The sequence below is a fragment of the Panicum virgatum genome, chromosome 3N, assembly GCF_016808335.1.
Source record: "Panicum virgatum strain AP13 chromosome 3N, P.virgatum_v5, whole genome shotgun sequence".
In the NCBI taxonomy this organism is placed as follows: Eukaryota; Viridiplantae; Streptophyta; class Magnoliopsida; order Poales; family Poaceae; genus Panicum; species Panicum virgatum.
Genome location: NC_053147.1, coordinates 5,417,085 through 5,434,916, shown reverse-complemented (window position 1 = coordinate 5,434,916; position 17,832 = coordinate 5,417,085). Strand labels below are relative to the sequence as shown.

Sequence of the window (17,832 nt, the reverse complement as noted above, 5' to 3'; positions counted from 1 at the left end):
CACATCTGTGTGCCATACTGTCGTATACGCTAAGTTTGAGTTGCAGGGTTGGCTCAGAGGCCGTTCAGGAAAGGCAACCGTCGAGGGTCCAACAACCTATGTATACCAATCATCACATCTTTTATTTTGAAGTTGACCGAGGTATTGAAAAAACTAGTTGAATACCCCGCGCGTTGCTGCGGGATTTCAGGGTAAAAAAGTTAAAGTTTAGTGTGTTGAAAAGATAGAGTTATGAAGTTGCAGCCAATTTTAGCATTGCAGATATATGGCATGTTTGTATATAAGAAATGCTTAAATATGGAAGTCGATGTACATATAAGAAGTTCTAGTTGCATAAACCGATAAAAAGAGGAACCATAATAGTTATGATAAGGATACGTAAATTTTATTCCGGGAGGAAATGGAAATATCCGCATCATTTTGTGAAGCAAGAGATTGGACTTTTTATTGACTCTCTTGGATAACTGAAGTTTCTAGAATTTTTTTTAAAAAATTAAGTGTGAGCAACGCAATTGTGTGAAATGTTGATAATCGGAAAGAATATATTTTGTTTAATAGTTTTATTAGTACCTATGTTTCATTGGACCAATGTAGATATTTTGAATTGATTATGGATTCTCCACCATCGTGATCTGTATTACTGTAGTATAATAGGATGTTAGGAATGAGTGTGACAAAAATGTATGAGGGATATCAGCACTTACATTATTTTTTTAACATTTTATTGCTAATTCTGTCAAAAAAATTGTTCATATGGCAATATAAAACTAAGTAAAAAGGTAAGAAATCTTAGTGGTTGTGGAAGGCCAAGATATGAGCTTTCATTCAGATCCAATGGTTGAAATAAAATGATGATGTGGTTTCACCATAAGTGAAAGAAATAGCTATTAATTATTCTTAGTGGGTTGCACTTATATAAGATATATAGATGACGGAGATGTGATTTCTATCTTTGAAGATCGTGGCGATGTAAAGTCGTAGACGTCGTCGTCGCTGGAATCCGAATGACTCAAACTAAATCGGCAGAATAGATCGTCGGCTGCCGACCAACAGACATTTGTTACGTGTAATATGTGTGCATGTGCACTACTGCTCTCGTACTTAATCTGATTTGCTTGTGGTACTTGAAGTAGATGCCCATCATGTCCGTTCCACATTCATCTTGAATTCAGCGAGTTATTTATTTAATCGTTTATTTAGCATGTTAGATCTTAATTCATAAACTATTAGATTTTAAACTAATTTTCTTTTGACGCTCTTCTAGTCTGTATTGTTGACTTTTTTTGAAAATTAAATATATATTGTTAGTAATACTATCTCTTTTCCATATTATAAAATAAAAATATTTTCAATCTAAAAGATCCTTAAAACCCTCGAAATGGTAGAGCCGGCCCTATTGAGTTGATTAGGATGATTTGCACCTTAGACTATATAACTAGGAGGCAGGAGTCAACTTTGAGCCCGAGTCAAACTACACTTGAACAAGTAGGGGCCAAGAAACCGGAGGAGGAGCAGGGGTCAAGAAAACCCCGACGACTGCGAGCAATTGGCGAATTCCTCGGCAACAAGTAGAGGACGGGGCGAGGGCAATGTCGCCGGTTCGCAGCAGTTATTCCGTCAGACCCAAACAACCCATACTTGCTAGGTCGCGTCGGAGCCGCAAGAAACCCTCTGCTTTCGCCGGTGCCTGAGCTGCTCCACTCGCCCTTCTTCCTCCTCGCCGGGCGCCAGTCGCCGCACGGCGCATCGGGCAGCCGGTATGCATGACTTCCTTTTACACGTATCTGCTTTTTTCCTTAAATTTTATTATATTTGTTTATGGTGTATCGGGGTGGGGGGGGGGGGGAGTTCCATTATTGACTGTTTTTGATAAAGAATCTTGCCAGCACTTTGGTTTGGTTACTGGACGTGTTCTTGGGGAGGTAATTAAATTAAACTAGGGAGAATATTACTTAATTGCAATTAAAGGTCAAATTTGTCTTTCTGGATGAAAATCTAGTGAATTAGTATTAAGGTTTGCTTCAATACTCCTCTTCCTACAAAGTTTGTGAATCAGAAAAGAGAAGTAGTTTCTAATGACCTAGAGCTAATATGTGATTATGAGATATGATTTCAAATATTGTGTTACTGCACTTTCAGATTTCAACAAAACTTGTCTCCATCTTTATATCCATGTGCATGCCTGTTTTCCCTTCTGTTTGCTATTTGCTTCAACTGCAGTATCTAATGTTTTAATTGCTCTGTTCCATGCATGTCCTGTTTATCTAGAAATATTATACTTATTTCAATCTACAAATGATCTACATCTGAGGCCAAATGTTTTCTACTGTGTCTTCGTAATAGCAATTATATTTAGACCATTAGACCATAATTTTGAAAGAATTTGTGCAAATGCAGTTTCGCGTGTGTGCGTGCGCGCATGCTATGTTTCTTATATAGATTTAAAGTAGAAAATTTATTTCATACATGGGCATGCCTTTTCTTTTGTGTGTATCTAACAATTCCCTTTGTTGGTTTATTAGGAAAATGTCATCAAGTCATGACGAGGCAAAAAGTTTTGCTCGGAGGGACTTTTTGCTTAAGATCCAAAGAGATGTTCAAAAACTTTGGGAAGAGAACAAGGTGTTTGAGGCTAACTCTGGTGATAAGCCACCGAGACCTGGTGAGAAGTTCTTTGGGATTACATGAATGGCTTGCTACATCTAGGCCATGCCTTCACCCTTTCTAAGCTTGAGTTTGGTGCTGCATACCATAGACTCTGTGGCTCAAATGTCCTCCTACCCTTTGCTTTTCACTGCACTGGAATGCCCATTAAGGCCTCAGCTGATAAGCTTGCTAGAGAGATGCACCAATATGGAAATCCTCCAAGGTTTCCAGTGGACAGGGACTCTAAAACTGACAAGGCAAATGACAGCAATAATAGCTGCAGTACTCCCACTAGTGCTTCAAATAACTACAAGAGCAAGAGATCTAAGGCAGTGGCAAAATCTGGCTCACATAAGTCCCAGTGGGAGATCATGAGGAGCTTTGATCTTTCTGATGAAGAGATTGCCAAGTTTCAAGATCCTTACCATTGGTTGAGCTACTTTCCACCGTTGGCTATGAAGGATCTCAAGGCTTTTGGGCTGAGCTGTGACTGGAGGCGTTCATTCATAACTACTGACATGAATCCATTCTATGATGCTTTTGTCCGATGGCAGATGGGGAAGTTAAGGAACACGGGCAAGATTGTTAAAGGGAAGCAGTACATGATCTACTCTCCATTGGATGGCCAACCTTGTGCTGATCATGACCGTGCATCAGGTGAAGAGGTTGGACCTCAGGAATATGTGTTGATTAAAATGGAGGTGACCCCTCCATTTCCACCCAAGTTGAAGGCCCTGGAAGGTAGAAATGTGTATTTGGCAGCAGATACCCTCAGGCCTGAGACATTGTATGGTCAAACAAATTGTTGGATCCAGCCTGATGAGAACTATGGTGCTTTTGAGGCCAATGACATTGACATTTTCATTTTAACAGCAAGATCCGCACGTAATCTTGCTTACCAGATGCTGTCAAGAGTTCCAGAAAAGCCAACTTGCTTGGCTGAGCTTCGTGGCAGGGATCTGATCGGCATGCAAGTAAAGTCTCCTCTTGCCTTCAATGAGATCGTATATGTGCTTCCAATGCAGAATATCTTGACACATAAAGGCACCGGCATTTGTATTAGTGTTCCAAGTGATTCACCTGATGATTTTATTGCATTTCAAGAGTTGGTAACAAGTCCAGGTATGAGGGTTATGTATGGAGTAAAGATGAGTGGGTTTTGCCTTTTAAAGTGATACCAGTAATCAATGTTCCAGGATATGGAAATGAAATAGCTAAGAAGGTTTGCTTTGATCTGAAAATTGATAGCCTGAACCAGAAAGATAAACTTGCGTAAGCAAAAGAGATAACATACATGAAAGGATTCCACAATGGAATAATGATTACAGGTGAGTTTAAGCGAAGAAAGGTTCAAGAAGTTAAGCCGCTAATAAAGGATATGCTATTGAAGACAGGTGCGGCTGTTTTGTACTATGAACCTGAGGAAAAGGTCATCTCAAGGTCTGGGGATGAATGTGTTGTTGCTCTAACAGATCAGTGGCTCATAACATATGGTGAGGCTGAATGGAAGCAAAAGGCTATAGAGTGCTTGGAGGAAATGAATACTTTCTCGACTGAAGCTCATAATGGCTTCATGCACACATTAAACTGGTTGATGCCACGAGCCTGTTCCCGTTGGTTTGGACTAGGTATTTGCATTCCATGGGATGAGGAATTCCTTGTAGATTCTCTTTCTGATTCAACTCTATACATGGTCTACTACACAATCGCACATCTACTGCAACATGGTAACATTTATGGATCTAACTCTTCTTTAAGGGCTGATCAAATGACTGACGAAGTCTGGGATTATGTTTTTTGTAACGGTCCAACACTAGAAACTGATATTCCTCCTACAGTTTTGAGAAAAATGAAGCAAGAGTTTGAGTACTGGTATCCCTTTGATCTTGGTATATCTGGTAAGGACCTTATGTAGAACCATTTAGCGTTCTCCATCTACAACCACACGGCGCTTCTTCCAAAACATCATTGGCCTGGTGGTTTCCGTTGCAATGGACACCTAATGCATAATTCTGAGAAGATGTCCAAGTCCACTGGGAATTTCAGAACCCTTTCGCAAGCTATTGAAGAGTTCTCATCTGATGCCACTCGGTTTGCCCTCACTGATGCTGGTGACAGTCTGGATGATGCTAACTTTGCCTTTGAGACTGCAAAATCTGCTATAATGAAATTAACAAAAGAAATATCATGGATGAAAGTTCTTTCTGCTGAGGCATCCCTGCGAGTTGGGCCTCCAACTACTTACGCTGACCGAGCCTTTGCTAATGCTATGAACTATGCCATCAAAGACACTGAGAATAGTTACAGAGCTTTCATGTTCAAAGATGCTCTGAAAAGTGGTTTCTATGATCTACAGGCAGCAAGAGATGAGTACAGGATTTCGTGTGGAGCAGGAGCAATGAACTACGAGTTGCTCTTGCGTTTTGTGGATGTACAGACCAGGCTTGTAACTCCCATTAGTCCACACTATGCTGAGCATGTGTGGCAAAATATACTGAAGAAAGAAGGATTTGAGGTGAAAGCTGGCTGCCAATTGCTGATACCCCGGATCCTACTCTTAGGGCCGCAAATAAATATTTGCTGGACTCCATGGTTCTGATGAGGAAGTTACTGCACAAGCAGGGATCCGATGTCAAAAAGGCCAAGAAGGGAGCTGTAGTCCCTGCAACATTGGAGGAAAACAAATTGTCAGTTGGTCTAATATATGTCAATGAGAAATATGATGGCTGGAGAGAGCAGTGTTTGAGAGTGCTACTGTTATGGTCGGCAGCGTGTATGAACGACACCATCGTGGCTGAGAAGAGAAGCCAGGAACGCGTCCTCGACTTGTCAGTTAGCATTTGTGTTGTGTTTGAATTTGTAAGCGCCCACGCACGTCGTGCCAGTTAGCGCTTGTGTTGTGTTTGAATCTGTAACCTATAACTAATGTACTGGGAGAATGAATAGAGGTTAAGCTTGGAGATCATTTGGATCTCAGGGCTCCCGCTCCTTCCCTGTAACCGCACTCCTCTGCTCTTGCTCGACGCCGGCCGTTAGGACGGCGTCGCGTCCTCGCCGCCGCCGGGAGCCAAGTCCCCGGCCTCCCGTCCACCACAACTACGCGCTGCGACATGCGCACTCTGACAATCTGGTATCAGCAGCTACTACGATGTCTGGGCACTCCGCCGCCGCTACCGCATCCACCGCGATCCCCGCCACCTCCGCTCCACCCGCAGCAGCCCACGCCGGTCCTCTGTTCGATTGCACTCTGGAGCCGCCCCATCCCGCGCCGCCGCATGTCGATTCGGCCGCCGCAACTTCGATTCCGGCCGCGGCCCTCGACGCGCTTACTACGGCGGTCTACGGGCTCCAGCGACAGATGGGCCAGTTCGCCGCCCGCCTCGCCGATGTGGAGCACCGCCCCGGCTCCTCCGCGCCACCACCAGGGGAACCGCCGCCTTCGACAACCGCCATATAGGGCCTCCAACGCCAGGTGCATTCGGTCCCCTCTCGGCTCGCAGATGTGCAGAGTCGGCCGTCACCCGCCGCAGGAGCACCTGCCGCCGCGCCGTACCCCGCCTTGGGGCACGGTGTCCCGCCCCTGCCGCTCCTCCAGGGGGCTCTGCCGTCCTCCGCTCTCCACTCCGCGGGACCTTCCTTCAGTCCGCCCCCGCCACCTCCCCACCCACGGACACCCGCGAGCCTCCCATATGGCCTGCCGGGCTACGGCGGCGTACCCCAAGCACCGCTGACCACCTCCGTCGTCGTCCACGCATCCACGGCAAGCCGCCCCGTTCCTATAACCCAGATCCCATTCCCTCCATCCCCATCCCCAATTCCATCCATCCCACAACTCCCCAGCCACCATACAGCCCACCATGACTCAGCTGAAGATCACGATGACGGCATTACTGTTCCTCGCTACCATAAACTGTCCTTTCCAACATATGATGGCAAGGAAGATCCCCTTGGTTGGTTGAACCGCTGTGAGCATTTCTTCAGAGCACAGCGTACTCGCGACAGCGACAAAGTTTGGCTTGCTTCATTCCATATGCAAGGAGTGGCCCAGCACTGGTTTTATATGTTGGAACGAGACTCTGGTGACATTCAGGCTATCAGTTGGTCGCTATTTCGCACACTGTGCCAGCAGCGCTTCGGGCCTCCTCTTGGAACCAACCATTTATCTGATCTAGCTCGACTTCAATTTCGGGGTTCAGTGCAAGAGTATCAAGAAGCATTCCAAACAAGAATGGCTCACGCAGGATATTTGACACCTGAACAGCAAGTGCAATTGTTTACAGGCGGTCTTCCGGATCCCATTCGCATAGATGTTGAACTCCAAGCACCAGCAGACTTACAGCGTGCTATGCTTCTAGCCCGTGCATATGAGCACCGCAGTACCACACATTCAGCTATTTCCCAGACCAGCACACCATGTTTTCAGCAGCGCCCTGCGCTGCCCTCCCTATCTAGCTCTGCAGCCAATACAGCAACACCAGTGCCAATGCCAGCTACGTCAACACCAGCAGCAGCAGTGCCTCCCAGGCCACTTCGGCGCCTCAGCCCGGCAGAAATGGATGAACGCCGTAAGCAAGGATTATGTTATAATTGTGATGAACCTTATGTTCGGGGACACAAATGCCACAAACTCTTCTACCTGGAAGTTTCTGACCTTGATGATCATGACCCACTCAAAGACAGTGAAGCACAAGATTCTAATGACATGCCGCCATTGATATCACTTCATGCCATCACGGGAATCAGAACAGCAGATACTATGCAAGTGAAAGTGGGTATTGGGAACCATCAATTTACAGCCTTGATTGATTCAGGTTCGACCCACAACTTTATCAGTGGCCCGGCTGCTCATCACGTTTTCACAATAGTTATGGACCAACTGTCGCTGTAGCCAATGGTGCTAGAATTGCATGCACTGGACTTGCCAAAGATGTGGGCATCAGAATTGGTGATGAATATTTTCAAATAGACTGCTACACAATTCCACTAGATTGCTATGACATAGTTCTCGGTGTTTCCTTCCTGAAGACACTTGGACCAATACTTTGGGATTTTGATGATCTGTGCATGGCTTTCTGGCACCTTGGCAAGAGAGTGTTGTGGAAAGGCATTGGGTCTACTAGATGGGATATTCCGTCCACAAGCCAGCTATACTCCATAAGCAATGATGAAACACCACTACTGGACATGCTCGAGCAAGGTATAATCAGGCCAAGCACCTCACCCTTTTCAGCACCTGTAGTCTTGGTCAACAAACAGGACGGATCTTGGCGCTTCAATGTCAACTATACAGCTCTCAACATTCACACAGTGAAGGACAAGTTCCCTATTCCTATTGTGGAAGAGTTAATTGATGAACACCATGCAGCATACTTCTTCACTACACTGGATCTGCGTGCCAGGTACCATCAAATTAGAGCTCCAGACCGCGCCCTACGCTCCCAACCGCATAGTAGCCAGTGGTGCATTCTCGTACAGTGGTCAAGCCTACCATCTGCCGCAGCTCCATGGGCGCCACTCGCAGAACTTCGCGCGGCCTCTCCTGAATTCCAGCTCGAGGACGAGCTGTTTGCTGAGGGAGGGAGAGATGTTATGGTCGGCAGCACGAGCTGTTTGCTGAGGGAGGGAGAGATGTTATGGTCGGCAGCGTGTATGAACGACACCATCGTGGCTGAGAAGAGAAGCCAGGAACGCGTCCTCGACTTGTCAGTTAGCATTTGTGTTGTGTTTGAATTTGTAAGCGCCCACGCACGTCGTGCCAGTTAGCGCTTGTGTTGTGTTTGAATCTGTAACCTATAACTAATGTACTGGGAGAATGAATAGAGGTTAAGCTTGGAGATCATTTGGATCTCAGGGCTCCCGCTCCTTCCCTGTAACCGCACTCCTTTGCTCTTGCTCGACGCCGGCCGTCAGGATGGCGTCGCGTCCTCGCCGCCGCCGGGAGCCAAGTCCCCGGCCTCCCGTCCACCACAACTACGCCCTGCGACGTGCGCACTCTGACAGCTACTGTGACAGAACCGCCAAATTAAAACTCAAAATTAAGCTAAATGGCCATCATTTGAACACATCAGGCACATTTGGCTTAACGGTTTAATTTGACAGTCCTTTCGAAACCGACATTCCGATCGAAACAAACACCAGTAGTCTCACGCGAAGGTGAGCGCAGGCAGTACAAACATGACAAGTACATAATAAATTCGATTACAAAACCGAGTAGGGTGCATCAAGTTTACAAACCTGGTTTGAGTACATAAAATAATATACAAGAGCAACTTCAGTTTAAAACAAAGTCCGATATAGTAAACTTGCCGTCTATAATGCATGAAGCATAGTAACGAATCACACACTCAGCCCCACGGGTGTGTGATTTGGAAACTAGTAAGGATTAAGCATCTGGTCCGGCCACCTCCCAAGGGTCTGACGGAAAGAGACCGAGGCGTGCCGGAACTCGCAGGCGAGCCTCCCAACCAGAGATGCCCCCCTCGGAGGACACGCGACCGTAGTATTGGGGAGGCTCAGTGTGGCCAAACTCCTGGAGCACCTCCCATAGCAGCACGGGAAGGCCCTCACGGTGAAGACAAGTGGAACGCACCCACCCGTCCTCGTCACCCTTCCAACAAAAATTGCCGACAATAATAGGGCATTATACGTGGTCTTTCGGTGGCAACATACGCTCTCAATTATATAATCGATTTCTACACGCCTTAACTTACGCGTTCGTTTGTTAGTGTACCTGCAGAAATCACATGATACAGATATATGCATATATCCACGACTGGACCCTTCGTGCCAGCACACACGAACGGCCCCCATGTGTCCTACGCCACATGGGTAACGCATATGCAGTTGCCCACATATTCACACATACATCACCACCCACTATAGAGGTGGCGCCCATGCGTTTAACGCTGCATGAACAGCGCTGCATACGTTACCAAGGCAACGTATTCACTTCCCGTACAAATCGCCTTACGGGACACCCAAGGGTATACGTGCCCCAAGGTACACGGTCATAACCAATCGCATGACAGATTTACATATCGTAACATTGCCTTACGAGATGGCCGTGCTCACAATCACACGGTGGGAAGTCCGCGCTCTATATCAGGCGGCAGATAGCGACATGCTCATTTGAATGGAGCCTTATCACCTCCTCGTATGCTCATCATACGGGACCCGCGCACGTATGAAACACGTGGGCTATTCTAAGGACTACCAAGAATGCTCACCTTGCTTACCTCAGCGTAGGTGCGTCGTTACAATATTAAGTAAGAGTTGTGCAAGAAATTAAGGTTTAACCGAAAGAAATGTGCTGGAAGTCAGTAAATATAAATATTGCCACCAATTTATAAATAACCAAGTACTATATAGGGCTTAATACGGATTTAATCGTAAAGCGCGACTAAAACTATTTTTCTTATACCTAGAAATTCGTTTTTAATCTTGAAAATCTAGAAAATAGTCACATCCGTACCACCCCTGGTGTATTTCGGCTCTAATACCAGCTGTGGCAGAACCGCCAAATTAAAACTCAAAATTAAGCTAAATGGCCATCATTTGAACACATCAGGCACATTTGGCTTAACGGTTTAATTTGACAGTCCTTTCGAAACCGACATTCCGATCGAAACAAACACCAGTAGTCCCACGCGAAGGTGAGCACAGGCAGTACAAACATGACGAGTACATAATAAATTCGATTACAAAACCGAGTAGGGTGCATCAAGTTTACAAACCTGGTTTGAGTACATAAAATAATATATAAGAGCAACTTCAGTTTAAAACAAAGTCCGATATAGTAAACTTGCCGTCTATAATGCATGAAGCGTAGTAACGAATCACACACTCAGCCCATGGGTGTGTGATTTGGAAACTAGCAAGGATTAAGCATATGGTCCGGCCACCTCCCAAGGGTCTGACGGAAAGAGACCGAGGCGTGCCGGAACTCGCAGGCGAGCCTCCCAACCAGAGATGCCAGACTCAATTCGAGCCTAAATCATGTTCCTTTGCTTCTGACAACAGATTATTGAAACGCTGAAGAACTATTCTATTGGACAGGATATGGACCTAAAGCAGATTCAAAAGCTGTGCATGCCCTTCATTAAGTTCAAGAAAGATGAAGCACAAAAGGTTGGTCTGCATGCTTTGGAGTTGAAGCTTCCTTTCAGTGAACTGGAGGTTCTTGAACTGAACTCAGAGCAGATTAAAAGGTAGTTAGGCCTGGAGCATGTGGAGATTTTGTTGGCATCTGATGAATCTTCTGCAAACAAAGCTGGCGCGCATATTTCCTTGATCAGGCAGAATCCACCTTCTCCAGGACATCCTACTGCAATATTCTTGAGTAAATCAGAGGTTCCAGGCCAAAGCAGCAGATAAAATTAGTCACTTTGGTTTTGTACTGACAGGGGAATGCTCAGGTTGCTCCATTATTTATCCCACATTATCGCTCGAAAAAATTATTTATCCTATATTACATATCATAGCTTATTAGCATGTTACTGTGCCTCTCAGAAATATTACAGTTAACAGACTCTATGAGAGTGGTGTACAGAATTTAAAATGGCCTCATCAATTACTCATTTGCTTAATGCCAGTTCCTTTTCTAGTTTTATGACTTATTAAATTATTTCATTTAGTGATATATTTATTGTTCGGTTGTGGAATGAAAATATACTAACATTAGATTATATTGATCCCTATTAATTTACCCTGTGGAAGCATTAGCAGCCGTAGAAAGTTCCTTGAACAAACAAGTACTCTTTCTATCTCATAACAGGCTCCTGACTAGCGTAAAACTTGTTGAAAAGGCAATGTTCCTATGTACGTTGTTGAGTCAAAAGTGTCGTATTTTTGTTTTCCAGCTTGCATTAAGCATGTGATGTCCCAGTACTAGAATGGCCGGAAATAAATCTGAGCAAAACGACAATTTCGAAATTTGTTTTTTTCTGAAAAAATAACGAAATGACTGGAGCTGTGAAGCACGCCCCTCTTTTGTCCAGTCCAGCAGTTGTCGCACGCGCATCTGGCCCAACTCGGAAAGCGACGATCTGTAAGCCGGGTGCTTCATGGGCCCCCACTCTTACACTCCGTATATCTACCCCGCGCGATCGCATCCGCACCGAACCCTCCTCCCCTCGCCGTCTACGCTCCGCTCCGCCGCGCCGCACTCCCCAGCAAGCCCAAATGGCGGCGCTCGGAACGCTCCCCGCCGCCGCCGCCGCTTCCGTGCCCCAGAGACAGCGCCGCCGCGGCGCGCCTTTGCTCGCGGCCGCCTACGTCCCCGAGGGCGCTCGCCTCGTCTGCGGAAGGCAGCTCCGTCCGGCTCCGGTGCTCGCCTCTCCCTCCGCCACCCTCTCTGGTCCAGCGAGGCGGCGGTTCCTCCGTGCGGCGCCGGCCGCCGCCGCCGCCTCGGATTCCGCTTCCGCTGGGTGAGTGGACGCCTCGCTTGCCACTGCCAGCTGGCCGCGCGGCGCCGTACCTAGAATTTGTCCAAGCAGCAAAATGTGGGGTGTTTGCTGCGGAGTTTTGGTTGATTTGTGTTGGTGGAAGCTTCCGGAAGTTGAGTGTTAGCTCCCGGCCACTTAGTGCCTTGCCGCCTTCCCCAGGTGAGCGGAGCTGTAGTATCTCGACAGTGCAGATCGCTCCGTCATTATGTGGTAGCCCGCTTGAAATCTCTGACTCCAGCTTGTGGGCGTGTGTTTAAGGCAGCATAGATTGAGCCTACCTAATACAGAGGTTTCGTTTAACGAAACCGTAGAGTGCAGTTCGCTTGAAATGGCTGCATGTACTATTTGTTTCAGTGGTGGTGGGAGCTATGATGACTCGATGAGGGCAAGGCTGTGCCATTGCACCTCCAGAGTTTTGTGCAATTTGCAAGGCCTTTTGAGTATTCAAAGCAGGTCCCAAAATTCGGACTATGTGATAGATTAAGTAGTACTCATGGTGGTTTATTGCATTGCATTTCTATGCTTTCATGTACAGGTTCCCTAAAAATAGAAATCCTTACGATGTGTCAACTACATCCTCATGCACTAACAATGAAAATAACAATAAAAATACTGATTGCGTGGAAGTTTCCTAATGATATAAGTTTCACTGAGGAAAATATGTAACAGGCATGTTATCTATAGTGGGGATGAATTTTGGGCCAAGATTAAGTTCCCATATAAAATGATCCACACTTTTGTTGTGAAGTTTCAACCTTTGTTCATACCTGGAGCTCCCTGCTGTGTGGTTAAGAAAAGTCATGTTGTTGTTGTTAGTAATAGGATTTTTCTATTACAGAGAAGCAAAGCTCCAGGGATTTGCTGAGAGATACCCAACTCTTGTCACAGGTTTCTTCTTCTTCTTGTGGTATGTTCACTTACCTATACTGCCAGTCATAAAATCCTTATTTTCAGTAGTAGTTTTAATTGCCACTTTGTGGTACAACTTTGCAGGTATTTCCTGAATGTAATATTTAACATCCTCAACAAGAAGATCTTTGATTACTTCCCCTATCCATAGTACGTATAATTGCGCATTACCTTTCTTACTGGAAGTGGTTGCCATAATAATGCATAAAACTTATACCTATTGTTGTAGCTTTGTGTCGGCGAGCCATCTTTTTGTTGGAGTGCTATACTGCCTTATTGGCTGGGGCTTCGGTTTCCCAAAGCGTGCGGTATTTTCCCCACCTCCCCGCCCTTTTTCATTGTTTTCTGATAAGATAACAACCTCTCTAACTCCACTGTTCAGAATTTTCAATGAAATTTATGATCATGGTGTGCATGTAAATGAAACTGCTTTTTTCGTTAAAAAACAGTTAATTTTGGATCATAGTGCGTATGTGATCCTTCTGGCTTGGCATTTATACTGAATCCTAGACAGGTCAACTGACTCAAACATATGACACAGTGAACTATCAGAATTGTATCAGACACATTATATTGGATCGGTGACCCTGTTCTTATACATGATGTTCTTGAATCTGATGGTGTGACAACGCTTTCAATAAAAGCAGGACCAAAATTGGTCTTTGGTCTAATAATCTGATGGTGTGCATGTCCGTAATTAAGTATAAGTAGCTCTTATGTGAATGTCTTATGGCTAAACAACTTAAGCTAAATTATAGAGAATGTATATTATCAAGTGTTTTCAAAATGTTTGTATCTATCAACAAGCAGTTGTTTCATATCCATATCTATATTTTTTTAATGTCAATGACATCTTTTCTGGGTGGAACTGATAAACGAATGTAAACTGTACTTCTACAGCCAATGAACGCAACAGTTTTGAAGCAGCTTATTCCAGTTGCGGTTTGCCATGCCATCGGTCATGTAACTAGCACTGTGTCCTTTGCTGCTGTAGCTGTATCATTTGCCCACACTATTAAAGGTTCTTCTATGATATGCTGATTTTATTACTATCATTCTCTATACCTTTTGTTTTTCATTCTAATATGTTTCCAGTTTTAAAATTGGAACACAGCTCTGGAGCCATTCTTCAATGCGTCTGCTTCTCAGTTCATCCTTGGACAACCAGTTCCACTGACACTCTGGCTGTCTCTTGTTCCGGTCGTTGTTGGTAAGTCTCATCCCAGTTTATTCACTTCTTGTGCTAGCTGTATAAATCTGCACTTGGAACATATTGCAACTCAATACTACAGTATTCAAGACAAGGTTCCACATGGCATTTTTTTTGGTAGCTCTCTGGTTCAAGGGACTGTGATGTAGAGTTGATGTGCCAGTGCTCTGTTGAGTTCTTTTTAATGGGTGGAGGAGGTCACTTCATAGTTCTCAAGACAGCTGCTTGAGTGTCATTTATTTTGATGGAGTTGTATACAAGAAGCTTCTACTGTTGTCAGCATTGTAGGCAATGCTCTGTCTTGACACAATTGGGGACACATCATAAATGATAGGATCATACCTAAAGACTCGTGATTCCAGTAGTTATAAGATCTGGATTAGAAGATCACTATTTCGAACTGATCCTTTATATTAAGATCTCATAACTCCTGTGCCTTTGTACTAATTTTCTGTAATTCTGTTCCAAAATGATCAGGTGTCTCGGTAGCATCCCTCACCGAACTCTCATTCAATTGGACTGGCTTCATAAATGCCATGATCTCAAATATTTCCTTCACCTACCGGAGCATCTACTCTAAGAAGGCTATGGTTTGTCTCTTGGGCCTAACATTTTACACTCATTTGTCCCTCTACATGCTTAGCAGCTCCTATTCACTAACTTCTTTCCTTATTGTTCTGTTTTTTTTTCACAGACTGACATGGATAGCACAAACTTGTATGCATACATATCAATAATTGCTCTTATTGTCTGCATTCCTCCTGCACTTATTGTAAGTCTAGTTTTAGTTATCTACATTAGATTTTAGATAATATATTTTGGCAGTTAGTCTCTTTACTTATATTTTTTCTACATCTACTTGTTCTTTCTTCGAATGCCTATTTTTCAGTTATTAAACTTCCACGTAGTCACAATCACAGCAAGAGACCTTCAATTAATTTTAACAATGTTGTAATAGCACATTTAATCAAGAAAATACAAGAGAAAACACAAGATGAGTAAGAACAGTTAAGAAAATGATGAGGGAACAAGAACAAATTCGGTGAATAGTCCTTTTCGAACAATTGGCATTCTCACCATCCAAATTATTTGCAGTATCATGGTTGCACCTTAGAGATGAATGTTCACTCCATTAGTATAGTTTGCAGCACCTGTTACTAATGAAACAAATTAATTGTGTTGTGTGTTTGCACATTCCTACATGATACTTGTCTATTGTTAGCAGGCTCCAGGCATTCATTGTTTGTGAGATTCTTGGATACAATCGTACAGTTCATTAACTACATTTAAAATCTCCCGTGCAAGAGTAATGAGCATTTCATGTTTGCTTCTCACATTCACAAATTGCAGATTGAAGGACCTCAATTAGTGCAGCATGGATTTAAAGATGCAATTGCCAAAGTTGGATTAACAAAGTTGATCACTAACTTTTTCGTGGTGGGCTTGTTCTATCACCTTTATAACCAGGTATATAACTTCATTTCACATGAATTGTATTTCTTCTTATAGTATTAAAAGTTTATAAAAATGTAGAGGTATGAAAATATTAATATCAGCATTGCGAGCACATTTTGAAAGTGTGTTGGTTGTGAAGGCGGTTTGTCCTACACCTGGGGCAATTTCTATGCACTGAACATGTTTGTGTTGGAGTATATCCTCTGCAGACAGTTGTACTCCTATGGTTTCTAATCTATGTGTCTCAACTCATACTTCAATTTTATTTTATTGGAGATCCCTTGCAACGCATGAGCACATGGCTAATGGTCATAAAATATATGTGAATAATATTGGCCAAGTCGTGTTGGGCAGTGTTGCTCAAGTTTAATAGTTTTGGTTAATTTTATATCTGAAATCCAAATGACTATGCTTCCATGTAATGTCTGGTGCCAAAAGAAAATGTAACAACTATAGATTTGGGGAAGAAGCAAGGACGAAAGCGCAAGCCAATCTGTATGCATGCATGGCCTATCCTGCTGGGTATTGGGGTTTTATGACTTCATGGAAGCAGACTTTGTATAGTTGTGATGATAATTTGTCATCCTTCCATTCATATATCCTATGCTGACTAGAAAAGACCTGCTCATCCAGGTTGCTACAAACACATTGGAGCGGGTGGCCCCCCTCTCACACGCCATCGGCAATGTGTTGAAGCGTGTCTTCGTCATTGGCTTTTCTATCATCGTTTTCGGTACTTAAATAAATGGATTCTAATGTTTCTTCATGATTGATAGTTCAATACCTACGTCCTCATAAATGTTCTTGCCATTGTGCAGGAAACAAGGTCACCACACAAACTGGAATTGGCACTTCCATTGCTATTGCTGGTGTTGCCCTCTACTCATTCATGAAGGCTAAGATTGAAGAAGAGAAAAGGGTATGTTTGTTATAATTTAATACTGGATGTTCCATTGAGTAGCAGATTGGAAATTTTTCTCAAAAATAGACCTCTCTTGTCTCTTAGGGGTTACTTTGATCAATAATTTTATCAAGAACATATTTGTTAAACCTATTTAGGGCCTGACAACCTAAAATCCGTTTTGGCTAAGGGTTGATAAAACCCGGATAACAATAATTATATGCAAAAACCTGTGTGATTTGAGAATTTGAAACCTGTTGAGTTTTTTTTTGTTGGAAAACCAGTTCCTCGAGTCTTCATTTGCATCAGTTGTCTTAAAAACCCTAATAAAACTTACTTTATGCAACACAGGAAAAGCTCAGTATTTGTGTACAGTGTAGCCCAAATGTTAGTGTTCACTAGATCTTAATCAAGTGTTGAAGAGCAAACACATATCAAACTGCTTGTTTATGCCTTTTGAGCTGTTATTATGCATCTTGGATGGTGCATATGCTGCTGCAAGTTAATCATGCTTTATGCTATTGTTGTAATTGAATGCAGCAAATAAAGACTGCATAAGGTGTTGGCTGATGTGAATGTGGTCGGTACGCTGTGTTGATGGACCTGTATTCTCTCGGTGAATGAACAGAACTTGCAAGACGGATAAGATCTTGCTATCGTCCACCACATTTGATTGTTACTTCCAGTTTGATGTTTGAGGTACACAGAGGCTGGTTGTGGTTAGCTTGCTTATTTTGCAGATTCAAACAATGCTCAGACATGGGATTTTCATTTCTGTTTACCCATGCTCTGTTTTCCCCTATTGTATCCCTAATAATTAGTACATCCAATCCTTTTTTTTCCAAAGGAGATTTCAGTACTACTGACAGACAACTACCAGTGTAAGCAAGATTCAATGAGAATAATGTTGCCATTCATGTTTTGATATAACTTGGTTCGATTAAAGGTATCTCTTTTCTGATTAGCTGCAACGGGTCAAATTTAGGTCAAATGAAGTTACTAGGCAGCACATGGCATATATCAGGTTGCAAGGAGTCAATTGTCAATATAGTATTGTGAAATAATGATTGAACATATAGGCATGAGCTTCAGTCACGAGGTCATATGATTAGTTAGACGATCTAAGATGAGATTTACATCAGTAATTATTACTTTAATTTCGTGAAGAAATATACTAGTGAGAATTATATTGTCCCTGTTTACTCTTATCATAATGAAGGTGTTCCTGGTAAAGTGGTCGTGATAGAATATTTGTTATTATTTTTTTG

At 43.6% G+C, this 17,832-nt stretch overlaps 1 protein-coding gene, 1 long non-coding RNA gene and 1 pseudogene across 2 annotated transcripts; 2 read left to right on the top strand and 1 right to left on the bottom strand.

Annotated features, from left to right (window-relative positions):
* Positions 1 to 279: 279 nt before the first annotated feature.
* On the bottom strand, positions 280 to 646 carry LOC120667423. Its single transcript, XR_005672181.1, has 2 exons — positions 571 to 646; positions 280 to 473 (listed from the first exon to the last, which is right to left on the bottom strand). It is a non-coding gene; the product is annotated as an uncharacterized LOC120667423 (long non-coding RNA).
* Positions 647 to 1,480: 834 nt separating this feature from the next.
* Positions 1,481 to 5,634, top strand: LOC120663884 (annotated as a pseudogene).
* Positions 5,635 to 11,767: 6,133 nt separating this feature from the next.
* Positions 11,768 to 17,509, top strand: LOC120663880 (triose phosphate/phosphate translocator, chloroplastic-like). The gene is made up of 12 exons (XM_039942822.1): positions 11,768 to 12,071; positions 12,928 to 12,996; positions 13,083 to 13,148; positions 13,228 to 13,306; positions 13,899 to 14,019; positions 14,113 to 14,208; positions 14,686 to 14,798; positions 14,903 to 14,980; positions 15,559 to 15,675; positions 16,297 to 16,396; positions 16,482 to 16,582; positions 17,105 to 17,509. Exons 1-12 carry the CDS (start codon positions 11,827 to 11,829, stop codon positions 17,120 to 17,122), a joined length of 1,203 nt encoding a protein of 400 aa, XP_039798756.1. The 5' UTR covers positions 11,768 to 11,826; the 3' UTR covers positions 17,123 to 17,509.
* The last annotated feature ends 323 nt before the right edge of the window (positions 17,510 to 17,832 follow it).

Excerpts from the sequence above, each read along its gene's own strand:
- LOC120663880 (XM_039942822.1), top strand. The coding sequence starts at position 11,827 with ATGGCGGCGCTCGGAACGCTCCCCGCCGCCGCCGCCGCTTCCGTGCCC. Across the intron at positions 12,997-13,082 it reads GGTTTCTTCTTCTTCTTGTG|GTATTTCCTGAATGTAATAT; the intron begins GTATGTTCACTT and ends ACAACTTTGCAG. Across the intron at positions 14,799-14,902 it reads TCTACTCTAAGAAGGCTATG|ACTGACATGGATAGCACAAA; the intron begins GTTTGTCTCTTG and ends TTTTTTTCACAG.